Source organism: Saimiri boliviensis, chromosome 8 (assembly GCF_048565385.1).
Source record: "Saimiri boliviensis isolate mSaiBol1 chromosome 8, mSaiBol1.pri, whole genome shotgun sequence".
NCBI classification, from domain to species: Eukaryota; Metazoa; Chordata; class Mammalia; order Primates; family Cebidae; genus Saimiri; species Saimiri boliviensis.
This window is the reverse complement of record NC_133456.1, coordinates 127,315,522-127,336,190: the sequence shown is the minus strand read 5'-3', so window position 1 is coordinate 127,336,190 and position 20,669 is coordinate 127,315,522. Positions and strand designations below refer to the sequence as shown.

At 42.7% G+C, this 20,669-nt stretch overlaps 1 protein-coding gene across 4 annotated transcripts in view; it reads right to left on the bottom strand.

Moving 5' to 3' along the window:
• CCNY (cyclin Y) overlaps positions 1 to 20,669 on the bottom strand; it is a 204,719-nt gene that overhangs the window by 8,331 nt on the left and 175,719 nt on the right. For all 4 annotated transcript variants that reach the window (XM_039478748.2, XM_010349006.3, XM_010349010.3 and 1 more), the window contains one exon: positions 4,609 to 4,775. In XM_039478748.2, the coding sequence (XP_039334682.1) occupies positions 4,609 to 4,775 (167 nt within the window). The remainder of the gene's footprint in view (positions 1 to 4,608; positions 4,776 to 20,669) is intronic.

The following is a 20,669-nucleotide window of genomic DNA, read 5'->3' as shown; positions in this document are numbered from 1 at the left end:
TATATTCAAGTCAGTCAACGAAAAGCACATTTCAGAAATACTTGTTACACTAGATCGTGTTAGTAACTTGAAAACAGAACTCTAAAATGTTATAAAAATAGTCGTTTTAATCATCTAATACGCCGCCTACTTTTCTAGAAACTAGGGTCACTTCCCAAAAGAACTAGAAGCAGAGTCCTAAAAAGGTATCTTCACAGCCACGCTCACAGCCTCCATTCCTACCAGCGTAGTGTGGAAGCAACCCACGTGTCCATGGATGAATGAATGGATAAACAAAACAGGGCACACACCACCCCATGAAGTATTACACAGCCCTAAAAAGAAAGGAAATTCAGACACATGCTACAACATGGACAAACCCTGAGGACATTACGGCAAGTGAAACATGCCGGACATGGAAGGACACAGACTGTATGATCCCACTTGTGTCGGGTCCCTAGAGAAGTCAAGTTCACGGAGACGAAAAGTGAACAGTGATGACCAGGAGCCGAAGGAAGGAGGAACAGCAAGTTAGTGTTTAATGGGAGCAGAGTTTGAGTTTGTGAAAATGAAGGGTTCCAGAGATGGATGGTGGTAATGGTTGCACAACAATATGAATGTACTTAATGCTACAGAAATGTACACTTAAAAATAGCTACAATTGTAACTTTTATGCTACCTACATTTTACAACTTAAAAACAAAACAATGCCAGATACAGAGGAACTGAGGTTCTTTCTCTGGGACCTTCTGTGCCATGCAACACTTGGACAAGTCACTTGATTTCTCCTTATTTGGATTTGCCTATACATGAAAAGACACAGAACACTGCAAAACAAAAACAAGAAACAGACAAACCTCGAGGTTTAATTCTTTTTTACAGCATTTTTGCCTACAGAACTCTGCACAGGGAAATTTCAGTGTCCTTTCCCCATCCACAGCAGTTGCCACTTCTTGCTCTAAGCTGGCCTGTGATGCCATGACCACTGATTGCTAGCAAGAGTGGGAGCTCCGGCTGGCCCTCGGCCTCACCTTCTCACACGAGTTCTGCCTGAAGCTGGTGACTATCCACATGGCCTGGTGCCCTGACTGTTCTGCCTTCAAGTCCCAGTGACACTCGTCGTATGATGTTCTTCGGTCTGCATCCATGGATGCACAACTACACAGTCAGCTGCCTTCCAAGCCAGAACCCTGCTGTCCAAAGGTATATGGGGGGACTCAAGTTCTCACTGCTGGATAATTCTTGAGCAGGACATTAGCCTGTGGTCAAAAATACCAGGAAGGTCCCTTCAGGAAGCTGGGACACAGAGAAGGCAGGAAGAAGGGTACCTGGAAAAACAAGCGCTTCCAGAAACCCCCATTAGAAAAGCTCTCCATCTGAAACCTGTGAGCCCTCTCCCTGCTCAGGAGCTCCAAGGGAAAGTTTGGTTGTTTGCCCCTGACAGAAGCCGAGGGCTCTGCAAGGAAAGCAGAGGAGCACAGGGTGCCTGAGCTGCACTCCCAGGATCTGTTCTCCAGCCTGGCAGAGGGCAGTGCAACAAGGCGGCACTCCGGAGTGTCTTCAGGGGAACTATTTGCGGCCAGACCTTTTAGGAACATAAGGTCTTCCTGAATGCCTCCTTCCTCTGCACAGCTCCAGGTACGTGGGGCACTGATCAAATGCTGTATGAGTCACTAAGGGTCAGCCAGGGGCTCAGAGGGTGATGGGGTAGCCTGGGCACCAATGGCTTCCAAAAAAGACAAAAAACACGCTAAAAAATTATCTATTTTCTTTGGACAAAATATGGAACAGAATTTTAGCATCAATCTTATTTTACTAACCATAGTGCTGATTCTTCCAATTCTTAATGAGTAAAGCAGCAGTTTCATTCAATATAGTAACTATTACTATTTTGCACTTGAAAAAAATCCAACATTATGATAATGTGTAATTGCTTAAGGTACTGACTGCCCAACAAAAGAAGAGATATTAAGGCTATCATTATCATAACAATTCTTGATAATAAGTTAATTTCAGCTGAATGAACCCTGGCCAATTGTTTAAACTTCTCTGTGTAGAAAAAGAGTTGACTTACAAAAAATAGGTTTTTTAAAAATTAAGTATTAGATAAATGAAACAACTGTAGCTCCAACTGCTTAGAAGAGAAGAAACATACATTTTGACTGACTTACTCATCAAGTGATTGGGTGGGCATCTTACTTAATTCTCAGTGCCTCATTTTCATCTGTAAAGAGGGAATAATAAATAATAACAGTACTGCCTCATTGATAAACGTGAGATGTGAATTGACACAGAAAAGTCCTTTTTTTTTTTTAGCTAGGAAGTGCTCAATATATGATAGCTGCTGCTGTTGTTGTTACTGTGATTATAAATATTCCTGGTAATTGTCTGGTTTTTAATGACTTGAATTTAAACCTTCAATGAATAGAAACTGAGTACTTAGAATTCCAAATTACCTGTTATTTTACCCTCCCACCTTTTTATTTGAGGAGAGTAGGAAAAATTAAAAATGAATGTTTCAGGCCCTTAGTTAAAACATCTTCCTAACTGAGGACCGGTAAACATCATTTCCGTTTGACCACTGTCTAATGAATGGTCCCTGGGATTAAGAAAGGTGAGCCTTTCCTCATCAGGTGGGGATACCCTTCCCCACTTGGTTACTGTGTTGCAGCGTTATTAACCTCTCTAGGTCTCAGTATCCAGATCTGTAACACGGACATCAGTGCACATGTCACAGGGTTGCTGAGAGGATTCAGCTGACACATGCATGATCTGGGCCATGTGTGTCTCCTGACAAATACTTTATAAACATTTCTTCAAAAATTTTAAATCGACTAAGGATTATCCATTGAGCCTACATTTCCATGAAAATTCGGTTTGCTAGCATTTTGGTGAATTAAACCTGGTGGGTTAAGCATAAAAGTATAAAAGGCAGCTCCTCCACACCTCTAATGTTCTTCACCGGTCATTTTTCTGTTCTCTTTTATTTTCATGCTTCTGTGGTAATTTGCATTTGCCTCTCACTTTCTTTTGGAAATATAGCTAGGATATAAATAAAAATATTTAAGACGAAGTCTAATTTAATCAGGCATTCTGACTTTAAGTGGGAACACCTAGTCATCGTGGGGGTCCTCTGTGCTCTCACAGAACCTGGGTACCACCTACACCAAGTCACTGGTCACATACCACCTAACAGGAGGGGGCAGCCAGAAAGTCATCACGTGACATGTGCAGTTCAGTGTCAAATGATACCAAGGAGCTGAGGAGAGAATAATCCTGAATAAAGCAAACAGGCTCTGTTAAACAGGCAAGGTATAAGAATTTCTTATACCTTGCACTCAAATGTCCATCTCCTTTATGACCCAAATGACAACTATTTTAGTAGCTGTTTTCACCATGAAATATACAAGAATTTTTCTTACTATATAGTTCTGATTTTAAAAACCTTCTTTATGTTTTTCTTACTTTATGTAATAAAGAACTACACACACAGGATGAAAGTTTATGGTCTGCAGCAGGAACAGGCTCTGCAACAAACGCCCTGACAACGTTAAGCAAGCACACTTCAAAGGGCATCATAGCAAGGGGCACCCGGGGAGTCAGTAACCGGAGGCAAGGAGGGCCCTAGGCCGCTGTGGAACCCGGAACCCACATGCCCACAAGTCTGAGCTCAGAGATGCCCTTCAGTGGTAGTTGTCACAGGCACTGAGAAGCTCCTGCATCCGAGGATTACTGGGTGTAGGGGCATGAGTGTAGACTGGGACAAAGCCTCCTTGAGGAGGTTTGCCAAACAGGAAGTATGAGAAAAGTTTTAGCTACAATAATGTCAGAAGTGATTATAAACCATAAGGAACTGTAAGTCAGGTAGAGCCATCTGACTGCTTTCTACAGTTCCTTCTTCCCCAAGGGCTCTGAACTCAGTTCCTGGATTCCCAGTCCCCAGAGACCCCCCCAGACAATAGAATGCAAGTGCCCTACTAATAATCCTCACCAAAATTGAAGACTGGTCCATCCGAGAAAGCTGACACTGCCTGGAAAGCTAGAGGGGTATACAGCTCTCAGTCCCCACAACCCAAGGCCGATGCCCCTCCCTGAACCCTGCTCATGCTGCACTTGGGAGCCCCAGGGACACAAGGCTGACCTGAAACAACTGAACATGCAAAACATGACAAAGCAGTGGATGTTTTCTGTCAAACTAAACAAAAACGTAAAATATTTTGGCTTTTGTGCTTTTTGGATTGGCTTACTGCCCACAAAGGACTGTATGGGGGCACTACCTCTTTGTGAACAGTCTGCAGCTAAGATACAAAGCCCAAATACAAACCATCACAGACTGCTATCTGTGCTCCGCCACACCTTTCTAAGTAAAGTAAAGGAGTGTTTGCCTACACTACAGTTTCCGTAAACCAGTTTCACAAAACCAGGAGGTGTCACCGGTAGCTGTTCATGATCCACATGATGAAATGCAGGTTTTCATATACAATATTGCACAACCATACCCCTGTTGTTCCAACTCACTAGAGACATTCAGTCAAATGCATTCATTGTGTACCATACGGATCATTAAAAAAGGAGGCAGCTTTCTTCCCAAACAGTCTGGCTGAGACTCTGACAAGCCCTGCCACTCACATGTCCTCCACCGTGATGTCTTTCAGGATCTGGCAGTAATCCACATTCCATACAGCCTGGTCATCCCACACCTTGGAGGCCAGCAGGATCGCCCCCAGAACAATCCGTTTCCAGTTGGCCGGACAGATATCTATCTCTGCGTATGTTAAGAGTCTTTCAAGGTATACCTGGGAAGACAAGACAATGCCAGAGCTAAGTGATTTGTTTTCTCTTAAACACCAGCGTTCCTAAAAAAAAAGCTAAAATCATGTTACTACACCCACTGTAAATGAGAAATTTATTTCCTGATCATATATATTTTTAAAAGGCCAAAGGGCTCAACAGTCTAATGAAACACAGGCTCAAGGTCCCACTCCATCAGTGGACAGTGTCGGTGCAGCTGGATCTCCACAGACTCTGTGGAGGAACCAATTCGAGTCACAGGCTCATTTCTCAGTCTATTGACTGTGATATCCATACACACTAATGAATGTTCCAATAGAAAAGACAAAGAATGTATAGAATATACATTATATATTACTTGGTTTTATTTTCCAATCATTTTAATGATTTTTAAATCGTTGGAAAAATAAAACCAAGTAACATAGGATTTCTAAACTGACAGAATTTAGCTTGGAGACAGACATCAGAAATATCTACAACACCCATTGTTTATGCTGGGCCACAAGGTATGAATGCCTTTTTTAGTATCCCATAGTAAAACTCTGTTTATTGTGATAGTATGTCTTGCACTTCTCTGAACTATGAAATTACTACAGTTATCAAATGCATTTGCAAAGTGAAAGTGTATCAGAAAAAAAAAAAATTAAGCAGACACCATCCATGCATTAAGAACCTGCAGATAAAACTCATTAATTCATTATAATTATTCATAGTATATAATATCCGTAAAGTCTTAAATATTACAAAATGCAAAAAGGCACATGTGGAAAATGTTTTTACATAAATAAAATACAGATTCTTTTCAGTTAAATGATACCAACACTCCCAAATGGAATGGGAAAGGTTTTTAAAAATAAATAAATAAAAGGGAGAATTCACACCTGTTACCTCATCAGGGCATCTGTTAGGAGGAGGAGGCTAAACTTTAAGAAGTTCTTGAGAAAAAGTGTCATTAACACTGACTGGCAGAGGTCTCTTTCAGGACGCCAATACATAAGGCCTGTGAAGGGGCCCCACAACCACGGAAGGTGGGCTGCTCTGGAAGATCCGCAGCTCTCCACTTGCACAGCTAGGTAGGCGCTATTCTTCCTCCCCAGGGTACACTGGGGAGCCAGTCTGACAGTCTTCGACAGGCCCACAAAGCAAACAAAGCCAGGGACACAGGACCTGGAGGAGGCTTAAGAATGGAGAAAAGGAGGGGCTGGGCCTGAGAGTGGAGGGCCCCTCCCACTTCAAGGGCTGGAGGCAGGATGAAGAGGCAGCAAAGGAGAGGGAGTGAAACCTGGTACGCGGTGCTCTCGTAATAGTTTGGGAAAGAACTTCTAAGGCACGGCTGTGTTTGCAAGTTCCTAAACTAGGCTTGCAGTATCATAGGGGGCACAGGACGAGGAAAATGAAGTGGACTCTTGCACAATAAGAAACTGAATTAGAGCAGCAAGGACTCTTCAGGCAGTGCCTATGCAGGTGGAGGGGCAGGAGAGGAAGCAGCCATGGGGGATGAGGGGGGCAGGGAGACAAGGGCAAGGGAGTAAGGGCAGAGAGACAAAGACAGTGGGAGGGAAGACAGAGAGGGTGGAAGAGAGAGGGAGAGAAATAATCCTTAATGGAAGCAAAACTCTGGGCAGATTAAGGATCAAAAGACCATCAGTGAGCTGTGCAGGGTCATGAGCAGTGTAGGGTCACAAGCAGCGTAAGGTCACACGGCCTGCCCAGCTCCCCTGCAGAGGCCCCCACCCCTGATCCCTAAACCACAGAGTGAGAGGGTCTAATGCTCCCTCAAAGCAACCAAAGCTTCCTGGTGGCTTATTTTGCCAAGTGCAGTTGTGAAGACCCTGAGAAGTCGGTGGGGTGGGGAGGTGCAGGTCAGACTCTTCTCTGCCTCTTCCGGAGAAATGGTGGCTGTGCCATGATTAGGGGCAAGGGGGATGGCACCCAGCTGTTTGCTGAACAAAAGCATCCATGACTGATGGTTCTCTTGCTTTAAAAGATTATTGTTCTGTTTTCAGTGCTTTACTAATGAAATAGCAATGTTTTAAATCTTAAAAACTTGGACTTTTATGGCCTGTCAGATGTTCCTTAGAAGGGATCAGGGAACTGTACAGAAGACAAAGTGAAAATCCTAAAAAGAAAGTATGGCTGACCCCTCAACAACACAGGTTCGAGCTGTGTGGATCCAGTGATGTGCAGATTTTTTTGGTTACACCGAATTCGCCTGCCTCTCCCGCCTCCCTTCCGCCTTCTCCAGCTCTTCCGTCTCCACCGCCCGGAGGCATCGAGACCAACCCCTCCTCCCCTCCTCAATGAGAAAATGACCAGGATGACGACCTTTATGATGACCCACTTATACTTAATGAATGGCAAATACATTTCTTGTTCTTATTATTTTAACATTTTCTTTTCTCCAACTTACTTCATTGTAAGAATACAGCACAGCATACATACAGCATGCAAAATAGATCGTAATCAAATATTTATGTTATAGGTAAGGCTTTCCGTCAACAGCAAGCTATTCGTTAAGTTTTGTAGGCTCAAAAGTTATACGTAGATTTTCAGCTGTGCAGGGTTCTACGCCTCTAACCCTGGAGTTGTTCATGGGTCAGGTGGAGTAACATGTTTCAAATCCCAAAGGCCAAACAGCCAATCAACTGTGATAAGAGGTTCTACGTGCGCTGATAATAACATGGAAAACCATTATAGAGAAAGTCCACCTTGACCTTCCCAAATTCGCTGGGGTGACCCTCACCTTGCTCCCAGAGCTGCATTTATCTCAGTGTCGTGCAAGAGCCTCCTCCCTGTGTCCCTCCCTAGGAAGCCTGGCTGAGGCCCTCACCTCATCCCCAGTGTTGCCTGTCATCTAGCACAGGGGCCGCAGAGCATGCTCCCTGAATGCTTCACGGATGCGTGGTCCTGCAGGGTCGACAAGGGGCCGCATCCACGCAGGGTTCTGGCAGGCTCCCGAAAGAGCTATGGGAAGGGCAGATTTCCAGCACAAGGGAAGTCGGTGGGACTACATACAGGAGATTCCTCTATTAAAATGACCACAAACAACGGCATTCAGCAAAGAGAACTGCACTGCGTCGACAAAGGTGTAGTCAATTAAGGGAAACTGAGTCCTGTGCCGTATTGAACAATAAAGTTCAGAGGCGGCAGCTTCAGGCAGAGTCCACTCTGCTACGGGCACACAGGAAGCCAGAGCGACCTTCACCTGAGGCACCGAAGTCATGAAGCTCAGCATTCTAACTGCACAGGAAGGGCCTCTGTGGGGGTTTCCAAGTGTCCTTCACTGAACAATAAGAGCAGTAATAGTTGTCACACTACTGGTGGAAAAAAAGTAGGTCACTCAATAGAACTCAATAACCTTATCAATTTTTGGAGATTTTCATCTTTAATAGCCTTTATTATATTAAGTTTGAAGAGAAAGAACAAGCTAACTGTTTTAGATCTTAATTTTCCTCTGCGTGTACATCATAACTCTCCAGGTAAAGACCTAGGTGAGGCTCAGTGGAATTCCAGCGGGCACTGACCTCAGGGCCCCAGGCTGCACATTTTACAATGGCTGATGACAAACTCCTCTTACTCTCCAAGAGAACCAGAAAATGTGCAATACCACTCTGCTGAGAGCAGCAAACAGGGACGAGAAATAAGTAAACCTCCAGATCATTAAAACAGCAAAAAAGAAGACTGTGAAGCAATTTTCACCCAGAGCCGGGATACCCCACTCCTGTACACACAGAAGCTGCTCCAATCTCCCAAGCTCTCCACAGAGGTCGGTGCTCACTGACTCAGTACTAAAGCTGACTACGTTTTCTTCTGACTTGGTAACTTACCTTAGTTGATGAGTATTGTTAACTCCTATTAGGTAATATTTAAGGTAACACTTAATGTTTGGGGAAAAAACCAAACAGTCATGAACCAGGTTATGAAATATTCCACGACGGCTAACTGAAGGAATCAGAGAGTAAGATACATCCTGTAACAGGGAAAGCAGTTGCTATACTGGGAGATAAGGCATTCGCAGTAAGCTCGACTTAAAAGTACGTAATTTAGCAAAACTTCCCAATACAACTACAGTCAAGGGTCAACTGCAACTTCTTTTGTAAACTCCCACTTGGATATTTTAACTCTCTGCCAAGTAAAATAATACACAATTGGTTTTTCTAAACAGTAGCCCACGACCATTGCTAATAGGTCACTCTTGCTCAATTAAGGTTTCAGATTTCATTCTCGAGAATGACTATCCTGAGAAGTCTCTCTTGAAACCACAGATTAATGAGCAACTACGGAGCTACAAAGAGGCATCAGCTGACTGCACATCACAAAGCTGTGCAGAGGCATTTGGAGGGGAGGAAACAAAACCCGCAGAGTCAAGGACGGATGCGAACGAGACCCCAGGGATGCCGGAATTATTCCCATCCCATTCTAAAGAGTGATACTAGGCCAGTTAATCATCTGAGTCTGTACCAGAGATGATTTCCCTCTGAGTTTTAATTCTGCTGCCTTTCAGCTGTTTGGTTTGGATGATTAGAGCATGTTTCAGTAAGGCTGAGGTCGAGACCACACGGGCCAAGACTTCGTGAAGTGAGTTGGCAGCTTCATTCTATTCTCAACTATATTCTGATTCCAGAGTGCTGTCTCATAACCACACTACTTTGGGGGAATTGGGGTAGCTACCCAAACTCCCTGTATTCAGCAATGCTCTATAAATTACCACTTTCGTGGCCAACAAAAATCATTTTAAAGTAGTAATTATTATTTTCTGTTTATAAAATTTCTGCCAGTTTCACATTTGGATTCTTTTTGTAACTGATGCTGTAAGACTTTCCAATAGCCTGAACTATACACTTATATTATGAATATAGGTTAATAAACTAATATAAAGCATAATCTTTACCGTAAACTACAGCCTAAACCTCCTTACTGGTATCCCTGGAGAAACCGTAACAAAATGCATGCATGATTCTGTGGGTATCCCATGAATATGGGTGACACTGTGTTCCCTCCTCCAAAATGCGTATGCTGAAGTCCTAACCCCCAGTGCCTCAGAATGGGCCGTATTTGGAGACAAGACCTTACAGCGATAGTGGAGTTGAAGGAGGTCATTAGGGCAGGACCTAATACAATATGACTGGGTCCCTTACATGAAGGGGAAACTTGGAGACAGGCATGCACACAGGAGAAGGCCACGTGAGCATGAGGCTGGGTACCCACACACCACAGAGAGAGGCTGGAGCAGAACCTTCGCTCGCTCACGGCCTCAGAACCAACCCGGCCAATGCCCTGATTTCAGACTTGTGGCCTCCAGAACTGGGAGACAATGAAGTTCTGGTGTTGAAGCCACCCAGTGTGTAGCACATTGTTCTGGCAGCCCTAGGGAACTAACAGAGTATCTGTCTAAAGACCCTGATGGCTCCTTCCCAGCTGAAGCAAAGCTGGCTGTCCGCAGGTTGGGGTAGCTCAGACAGGTTTTGTTTTACTTGGAGATTCTTTTAAAAATCCCAGCTAACAACAGGGAGCGTTAAAAAATAAGTCTGGGTTTCTAGCTTCTCTTTGAACACTGGAAGGCCCCAGCTCCTCATTTCTACACAGCAAGGATTAGTCACGGTGACTCTCAAATGTTACTGAGTGACATGCATGCACACACATGCACACATGCTTATTTAGCATCTGCCATCAGTAACAACCCCCTCTGCCCTCTAAAAGGAGGTCTTTGCAACCCGGGAAATGATCCTGATCATCTACCTAAAAATGTATAAGCAGAAGAGAAAGAACAAAACAGCACAGTATGCAGCACACAGTGAACAAAGCAAGCCTGAGAATGCCATGCTCAGAAAGGGCTGCTTCCAGGGCTGGCCTCAGCTGGCATCTGAGAGCATCCATTTCAGGAGGGCTCCCAGCATTCCCAGGACATGTAAAAGCAGCTCACTATGCACACAAGGTGTACAAACAAGGTGGTGTATGCTGAGCCTGCTTTCCTTCTGGGACTCTGGAATGTTGGTATCTGCTAACAGAGGACGTGTGCATGACCAACACTCAACACACACCTTGGGTGCTGAGTCTCTAACGGGCTTTGCTGGTGGACAGCATCTTAGAAGTACGGTCATACGTCGTTTCACAATGGGTACATTCTGAAAAATGCTTTATTAGGCAATTCAGTCCTTGTGAGGATACCACAGAGCGCACCTGCACAACAACAGGTGCTACAGCCACTACACACACAGGCTGTGTGGTACAACCCACTGCTTCAGGGCTGCACGCCCCTAGAGCACGTGACCCCACTGAATACTGCAGGCAAATGGAACACAATGGTGAGTATTTGTGTATATAAATGTATCTAAACAAAGAAGTAGTACTGTAAAAATACGGTATTGAAGATCAAAACGGCATACTGTATAGGGCACTTACAGTAAATGGAGCTTGCAGGACTGGAAGTTGCCCTGGATGAGTCCGTGAGTGCTGAGTGAATGTGAAGACCTAGGGCATTACTGTACACTACTCTACTATGGACCTGATAAATGCTGTACATTTAGGCTATATTAAATTTATGAAAAAGATTTTCTGTAATAATAAATTAACTTTAGCTTACTATAACTATAAACTTTAAAAAAATTTTCAACTTTTGACTCCTGTAATAACACTTAGCTAAAAACACACATTATACAGCTGTACAAAAATATTTTCTCTCTTTATATCCTTATTCTACATGCTATTTTGTATTTCTTATTTTTTTTACTTTTTGAACTTTGTTAAAAACTAAGACAAAACACACATTACAAAACACACATTTCCTAGACCTACACAGAGTGAGGATTATCAATACTGCTATTTTCCACCTCCACATCTGTCCCACTGCCAGGTTTTCAGGAACAATAATACACAAAGCACTGGTCTACTGGTCTCTTGCCTGCTTCCCGAACACCTCGTGAAGGACCTGCCTGAGGCTGTTTCTGTTAACTTTTTTTTTTTTAAGTAAGTAGGGGGAGTACATTCTAAAGTAACAATAAAAAGTATAGTAAACACATAAACCAGCAACAGAGCTTTTATTATCATGTATCGTGCACAGTGGCATGTGCTAGACTTTTACATGTCTGACAGTGCATCACCACCAACACCTGAGGCACAGGACGCACTAGGATGTTACGACGTCACTAGGCAATAGGAATTTCTGAACTCCACTAACATCTTCCGGACAGATGTCATCTATGTGGCCCATCGTTGACTGAAATGTCATTGTGTGGCACATGACTGTACTGTAACAACTCACTGCTGGATCAAGCATGCCCTTTATGACTCCACTGGAGAGGAAGGACTCTTGTTCCACCAGACTTTGCCTCACCTGCCCTCCCCTCTTTGCCGATTTTGTGTTGTACCCTGACACTGTAAAAAGTCATAGCTGTAGAACTACATGCTGAGTCCTGTGAGTCCTCGTAGTGGCTAACCAAACCTGGGGTGGTCTTGGGGACTCCCAACACACAGTATTTTACTAAGGGCAGGCTGCACCCGATTAGTGGGTTTTTAAGCAAATAAACAGGATTATGAACAGCATTCTTTTACTGAAATTTTTAAAAAATGAAACAGAAAAGAGTAGATACAGCAGATTGAGGTTTTTGTTTATGAAATCTGGGCAGTGGTGTGTGCTAAGATGAACATAATTTGTATTGCACTTGCCTTTAACGTTACTGAATCTGCATAAGCATGGCAACTCTTAGACGCCCTGTCACTAAGTTAAGATGACCGGTGACTTAGCCACCACTTATTTGCTAGCAATTGGAAGAAAAACTGAATAAGCTGTCTGGACTCATCACTGAATAGATGCCACCTGCATAACAGCTTTTGAATTCCTTAAAAACTGTTAAAAGTGACCCATAAGGAAGCCTTTCAGGGTCAGACTCAATTGATTCCAGTCACTTGACCATCAGAGCACCAGACTCTGAGAAGGGGTTTCGAGGCTGCAGTCCAGGGCTTCAATGGCAGGCACTGAGAGCCACGCAACAATGAATGGGCCCTACCAAGGCCTCCCCAGGCTGAGACCCAACCCCACTTGGCATGACCAGTGGTCCTGACAGACTGATAGGACAAGCACTCTTCTTAGAATGCATCACCTAGGGAGGTGGAGCACAACTGCCTTCTTAAGTGTGGGCTGCACAGAGTGACCTCGTTCCAAGGGTACACAGTACAGAAAGTGGAGAAAAGAGTGACTACAAACACAACCTCAGCCAGGGGTACAGGTTATCATCAATAGTCACAACTCATGTTGACCACATGTGCCTTTGATGTGATGTGATAAACATGGTGCTTTCCCTTTCTTATTTTCCTCCAGAAAAACACATAATCCCAGTCTAACAATGAGAAAAACATCAAACAAATCCCAAGTTAGGGACATTCTACAAAAACCTAGCCAGCATTCCTCAAAACTGTCAGGATCATCAAAAACAAGAAAAGCCTGAGAAACTATCACAACCAAGAGCTGCCTAGGGAGACATGACAATGAGATATAATGCGGTGTTCTGGATGGGTCCTAGAGAAGAAAAGGGATGCTGGGTAAAAACTAAGCAAATCCGAGTTAAAAATGAACTTCAGTTAATAATCATTATGGGCAGGCGTGGTGGCTCACACCTGTAATCCTAGCACTCTGGGAGGTCAAGGAGGAAGAGTCGCTTGAGGACAGCAGTTCAAGACCAGCCTGAGCAACAGAGCAAGACCCAGTCTCTGCAAAATATTTTTAAAAATTAAGCAGGCATGGGGGTGCATGGCTGTGGTTCCAGCTACTCAGGAGGCTGCAGTGGCAGGACTGCTTGAGCACGGAAGTTTGAGGCTGCAGTGAGCTGTGAACAGTGCCAGTGCCCTCCAACCAGTGTGACAGAATGAGATTTGTCTCAAAAATGATAGTTAGAATCATAATATACCAGCATCAGTTCATTAAGTGTAACAAAGAGATCACACTAAGATATTAAATTATGTACACTATATCACATAATTTTATAATAGTATAGATGTTAAAAAGAAACTGGATGTGGGGTTTATGGGAACTCTGCTTTCTTCACAATTTTTATGTAAATCTAAAACAAAAGTTCATTTAAAAAAAATACATCTGTGGAAATGAAAGTAAAACTTATTCAATGTAATGAAAGCCTCAAAATTCATAACTGTAGATGCCTGTATTAAAAAAGTTCTCAAATCAATAACCTAACTTTCCACATTAAGCAACTAGAAGAGCAAACCGAAACTAAAGTAAGGAGAAGGAAATAACAGAGATTAAAGTGGAAAGAAATGAAATAGAAATATTTAAACGAGAGAAAATCAATAAAACCGAAAGTTGATGAGTAAAATCAGAAACAAAAGAGAGGACATTATAGACTTTACAGAAATAAAAAGAATCATAAAGGAATACCATGACACGACTGCAAGACAACAAATTGGGTAACTCTGATGAAATGGACAAATTCCTAGAAAAACACAAACTACTCAAGAAATTGACTGAAGAAAAAATGACCTGAATAGACCTATAAGAAACAAGCAAAGAGACGAAATTAGTAATGCAGAAACTTCCAATAAAGAAAAACCCTGGCCAGGAAGGCTCCAGTGATAAACTCTATCAAACATTAAAATAAGAATACCAACCCTTCACAAACTTTAAAAAAAAAAAAAAAAGAAGGAATATTTCTCAATTCGTTCTATGAGGCTAGTATTACCTTGATACCAAAACCAAAGTTATCACAAGAAAACCACAGACAAAATTCCTTACAAATATGTAAGTAATTATCAATAAAAACTAGCAAACTGAGTCTGGCAACATATAAAAAGAATTATATACTGTGACCAACTGGGAATTATCACAGGAATGTGGAGTTGATTTAACATATTATAGAACAAAAGACAAAAACTACATGATCAATCACAACAGACGCAGAAAAAGCATTCAACAGAATCTAATGCCCTTTCAAAATAAAAACATGACACAAATTAAGAATAGAAGGAAACTTCCTCAATCTGATAAAGGACATCTATGAAAAACTCCCAGCACACAGCACATTTAATGGAGAAAAATGGAAAGCTTCATACCTCATATCAACAGCAAGACAAGGATGTGCACTCGTGAGACTTCTATTCAACACTGTACTAGAGGTACTAACCGTGGTAACTAGGCAAAAATAAATAAAAGACATCCATACTGAAAGGAAGAAGTAAAACTATCTCTATTTGCAGATGATCTTTCCATGTTACACTCTAAAGAATCTACCAAAAAGATTATTATAATAAATGAATTCAGCAATATGGCAGGATACAAGATCTATAAAAATCAACTATATTCCTATAGTCTAGCAATAAACCACCAAAAATGAAATTAAGGAAACAATCCAACTTATAACAGCATGAAAAATAGTTAAATACCTAGGAATAAATTTAACAAAAGAACTGTAAGGTGTGCATACTGAAAACTATAGAAAAATGTTGAAAAAATGAAAGAAAATCTAAAGAAACGGAAAGACATTCCATGTTAGAAGACATTCAAAGACTTATTGCTGAGACTGCAACACTCCCCAAACTTATCTATATAGATTCAATGCAATTCCTATTAAAATCCCACAACTTTTTGGGAGGCAGAATGCTGACTGAAATTGATAAGCTAATTCTAACATTCATAGGGAAATGCAAGGATCATGGATGGAATGGCCAAAACAACACAGAGAGAAAAACAAAGCTGGAGACTCATACTTTCTGATTTCAACTTCAAATCTATGGTAATCAAGACAGTATAGTACTGATACAAGGATATACATATAGATCAATGAAACCCAACTAAAAATCCAGAAATAAACCTTCATGTTTATGGTCAAGTGATTTTTGACAAGAGTGACAAGGCAGTTCAATGGGAAAAGAATAATCTCATCAACAAACCGCCCTGGAACAACTGGATATCCAAACACACAAGAACAAACGTGGACCCCTAACTCACAAAAATTAGCTCAGAATGAATGGTAGGCCTAAACGAAGAGCTAAAATTATAAAACTCCTAAAAGAAGATATAGGGGTAAATCATCATGACCATGGATTATGCAACGATTCTTAGATATGTACAAATGACAGAAGAAATAAACTGGTCTTCATGAAAATGAGCCATTACAAAAAGAAATGACAAAACAGAGACAAGAAAATGTGTGTGAATCATATACCTGACAAAGGACTTGCATCCAGAACATACAAAGAACACTTGCAATTCAACAACTAAAAGACAACCCATTTCTAAAATGGGCAAAGACTGTGAATAGATACTTCTCCAAAGAAAACATACAAAATCTTTAATCCTCAAGGAAATGCAAATAAAAACAATGAGTAACTCTTCAAACCCACTAGAATGGCTTACATGAGAAAGTCAGACATTAACAAGCACTGATGAAGATATGCTGTGGAGAAACTGAAAATCTCTTAATGTTGCCTAAGGAAATCTGAAATGGTGCAGTCACGTTGAAAAACAGTCAATCTGCTGTTCCTCAAAACAGAGTTACCATATGACCCAGCAATTCCATTTCTAGATATATACCAAGAGAAATAAAGACATATGCTCATGTATAAACTGTATCAGTCCATTTTCATGCTGCTGATAAAGACATATCTGAGATTGGGCAATCTACAAAAGAAAGGTTTAACTGAACTTACAGTTCCACATGGCTGGGGAAGCCTCACAATCATTGCAGAATGGAAGGAGGAGCGAGTCACATCTTACACGGATGGCAGCAGGCAAAGAGAGAATGAGAGCCAAGCAAAAGGGAAAGTTTATCCTTATAAAACCATCAGATCTCCTGAGACTTATTCACTACCACGAGAACAGTATAGGAAAACCAGTGCCATTATTCAATTATCTCCCACCACAATGGGAATTATGGACGATACAATTCAAGATGTGATCTGGGTGAGGACACAGCCAAACTGCATCATTCCACCCCTGACCCTCCCAAATCTCATGTCTTCACATTTCAAAACCAATCATGCCTTCCCCCAAAGTCTTAACTCATTTCAGCATTAACTCAAAATTCGACAGTCTCATCTGAGACAAGGCAAGACCCTCCTACCTATGAGCCTAAAAAATCAAAAGCTAGCTAGTTACTTCCTAGATACAATGGAGGAACAGGTATTGGGTAAACAGCTGCTCCAAAGGGGAGAAACTGGCCAAAACAAAGGGGTTACAGGGCCCATGCAAGCCCCAAATCCAGCAGAGCAGTCAAATTTTAAAGCTCTAAAAATGATCTCCTTTGACTCCAGGTCACGCTGATGTAAGAGGGGCTTCCCATGATCTTGGCAGCTCCACCCCTGTGGTTTTGCAAGGAACAGCCCCGCTCCTGGCTGCTTTCACAGGCTGGCATTGTGTCTGTGGCTTTTCCAGGCGCACTGTGCAAGCTGCCAGTGGATCTGCCATTCTGGGGTCTGGAGGACAGTGTGTGGAGGCTCTGACCCCACATTTCCTTTCTGCACTCTCCTAGTAGAGGTTCTTCATGAAGGCCCTGCCCCTAAAGCAAACTTTTGCCTGGGCAGCCAGGCACTTCCATATAGCCTATAAAATCTAGGCAGAAGTTCCCAAACCTCAATTCTTGACTTTTGGAGACTTGCAGGCTCAACACCACATGGAAGCTTCCAAGGCTTGGGGCTTCCACCCTCTGAAGCCACAGCCCGAGCTGTGGCTTGGCCCCTTTTAGTCATGACTGGAGTGGCTCGGATGCAGGGCACCAAGTACCTAGACTGTACACAGCACAGGGACCCTGGGCCCAGCCAACCAAACCATTTTCTCCTAGGCCTCCAGGCCTGTGATGAGAGGGGTGGCCAGGAAGACCTCCGACATGCCCTGGAGACATTTTCCCCATTGTGTTGAGGATTAACATTCTCTCCTGCGAACTTCTGCAGCTGGCTTGAATTTCTCCTCAGAAAATGGGTTTTTCTTTTCTATCAAATTGTCAGGCTGCAAATTTTGTGAACTTTTATGCCCTGCTTTCCTTTTAAAACTGAATGCTTTTAACAGCACCCAAGTAATATCTTGAATGCTTTGCTGCTTAGAAATTGTTTCCGCCAGATACCCTAAATCATCTTTCTCAAATTCAAAGTTCCACAAATCTCCAGGGCAGGGACAAAATGCCACCAATTTCTTGCTAAAATATAGAAAGAGTCACCTTTGCTCCAGTTCCCAACAAGTTCCTCATCTCCATCTGAGGCCACCTCAGCCTGAACCTTACTGTCCATATCACTATCAGCATTTTGGACAAAGCCATTCAACAAGTCTCTAGGAAGTTCCAAATTTTCCCACATTTCCCACATCTTCCGAGCCTTTCAAACTGTTCCAATCTCTACCTGTTAGCCAGTTCTAAAGTCACTTCCACACTTTTGGGTATCTTTTCAGCAGCGCCCCACTCTACTAGTATCAATTTATTGTATTAGTCTGTTTTCACACTGATGATAAAAGACATACCCAAGACTGGGAAGAAAAAGAGGTTTAATTGGAGTTACAGTTCCACATGGCTGGGGAGGCCTCAGAATCACGACGGGAGGCGAAAGGCACTTCTTACATGGTGGCGGCAAGAAAAAATAAGAAGGATGCAAAAACAGAAACCCCTAATAAACGCACCAGGTCTTGTGAGACTAAGTTCCACAAGAACAGTATGGGGGAAACCACTGCCATGTTTCAATTATCTCCCACCAGGTCCCTTCCACAACAATGGGAGTTATAAGACATACAATTCAAGATGAGATTTAGGTGGGGACACAGCCAAATTACATCACAAACTTATACAAATCTTATCACAAACTTAGGTTCATAGCAGCAGTATCCATAATAGCAGGAAGTAGAAACAACTTAAATGTCCACCAACTCATGAATGGGTAAACAAAATGAAGTAGAGCATACCTCAGCAACTGTGGAGGGTTGGCCCTAGAGGCCCTATGGATACTAAAATCTGAGGATGGAGAATCCCTGATATAAAATGGCATAGTCATTTTCGTATGACCTGTGCAGATCACCTTATATACTTACTTATAATACCTCATACGATGTGAATGCCATGTAAGTAGTTGTTATACTGTTTTGTTCAGGGAATAACAAGAAGAAAAAGTCTGTACATGCTCAGCACAGATGCAACCATCATAGCCCTAAGCACATTTTCAATTTGCAGTTGGTTGAATCTTCAGATGCAAAACCCTTGTGCAAGGAGGGACAACACTCACTCACTCTCTCTCATGTATGTATGTATGTATGTATGTACGTATCTACATTCAATGGAATATTATTTGCAATAAAAAAGAAAATATTACACATGCTACAATGTGGATGAACCCTGAAAACATACGCTAAGTAAAAGAAGCCAGTCATAAATGGTCATATATGATACTATTTATATGAAATGTTCAGAACAGGCAAATGAGACAGAAATTTGATTAGTGGTTTCCAGGGCTGAGAATGAGGAGTGAATGCTAAAGGGTAAGGGGTTTCTCTATGGGATGACAGGAATATTCTGAAATTAGGTTTCAGTGATGGTTATACAATCATCAGTGGTTATACCACTGAAATGCTCACTTTAAATGGCTGAATGGTATGGTATATATTAAAAAGTAGATAATAAAGAAAGGGAGCACACCCCCTCTTGTCGGTCAGCTGTACTCTGCCACCTCCATCTCTTCTTGGTCCCCTTCCTTTATGTCCGAGTCCCTCCATCAATCACCAACCTCCTCTTTCTCCCTCTCCCATCTCTGTGGCTCTGCAGACAGAATCAACCTCACACAGAATGCTCGATCAAGGTTCAGCTGAGTAATGTCCCCGAAGCTGAAGAGTCTGCCACTGTCCCTTCAGAACACTTAAGCAGGGCCGGAGGCAGTGACATACACCTGCAATCCCAGCACTTTGGGAGGCTGAGGTGTGCAGATCACTTGAAGTCAGGAGTTCAAGACCAGGCTGGCCAACGCAGTGAAACCCCATCTCTACTAAAAATACAAAAAAATTAGCAGGGCATGGTGGTGCATGCCTGTAATCCCAGCTACTTGGAAGGTTGAGGCAGGAGAATCATTTGAACCTGGGAGGTGGAGGGTGCAATGAACCGAGATTGTGCCACTGCACTCCGGTCTGAGCAACAAAGTGAGACTCCGTCTCAAAAAAAAAAAAAGCCTAAGCAATGAAATGACAGAATATGTGTCTGATGTTCTAAAACTAGTGGGACAGGGGAAGATAATGAACAGGTATGAAATGCTCCTTACGTTTCAGGCACATTACCAGCATGTAGTTCAGCCAGTAGGCACTTACTACTGCTCACTGCATGTTCAATGAATACTTACTGAGCGTTTATTATGAGCTGGGCTGCGTTCCAGATGTTAGTCATATTGCAGTGAACCAAATGGACAAAAAGAGAAAACATCTCTTGCTCACGGAGCTCACCGACAAAACAGTAAAACTAATGACTGCAACCTAAAAAATGCCGACAGGTGTTAAGCACGCAGAGAAAAAGCAGGAAGTGATGAGCAGGGATCCTGGTGCAGGAGGGAGGCCGCAACTTCAGACACGGTGGCCAGGCAACAGCCCCCGACGTGCCCTTTGAGCAAAGATGAGGTGGAGGAGGGCTGGATGCATCTCAAGCACGCCTGTGACAGAGGGGTTGTGTGTAGAGGTCTTGGGGCAGGTGGCGGAGGCAGCTGGGCAGAGATGAAAGGAGGCTTAATCTTGCCAGGCCCCATTAACATGTCAGCGCTCTGGGTTTTCCTCTGAGGAAGATGGGGAACTACTACAGGTTCTGAACAGACAAGAGGGCAAAGTGAGAACAGTAACAGCGCAGGACCAAGCCCCTTCAGCTCTGGGTCATGACTGATTTTCTTCTACAGATGAACATCTGACCCCAAAGGAACTGGGCCAGTCAAAACCTCCCCTCTCCAAA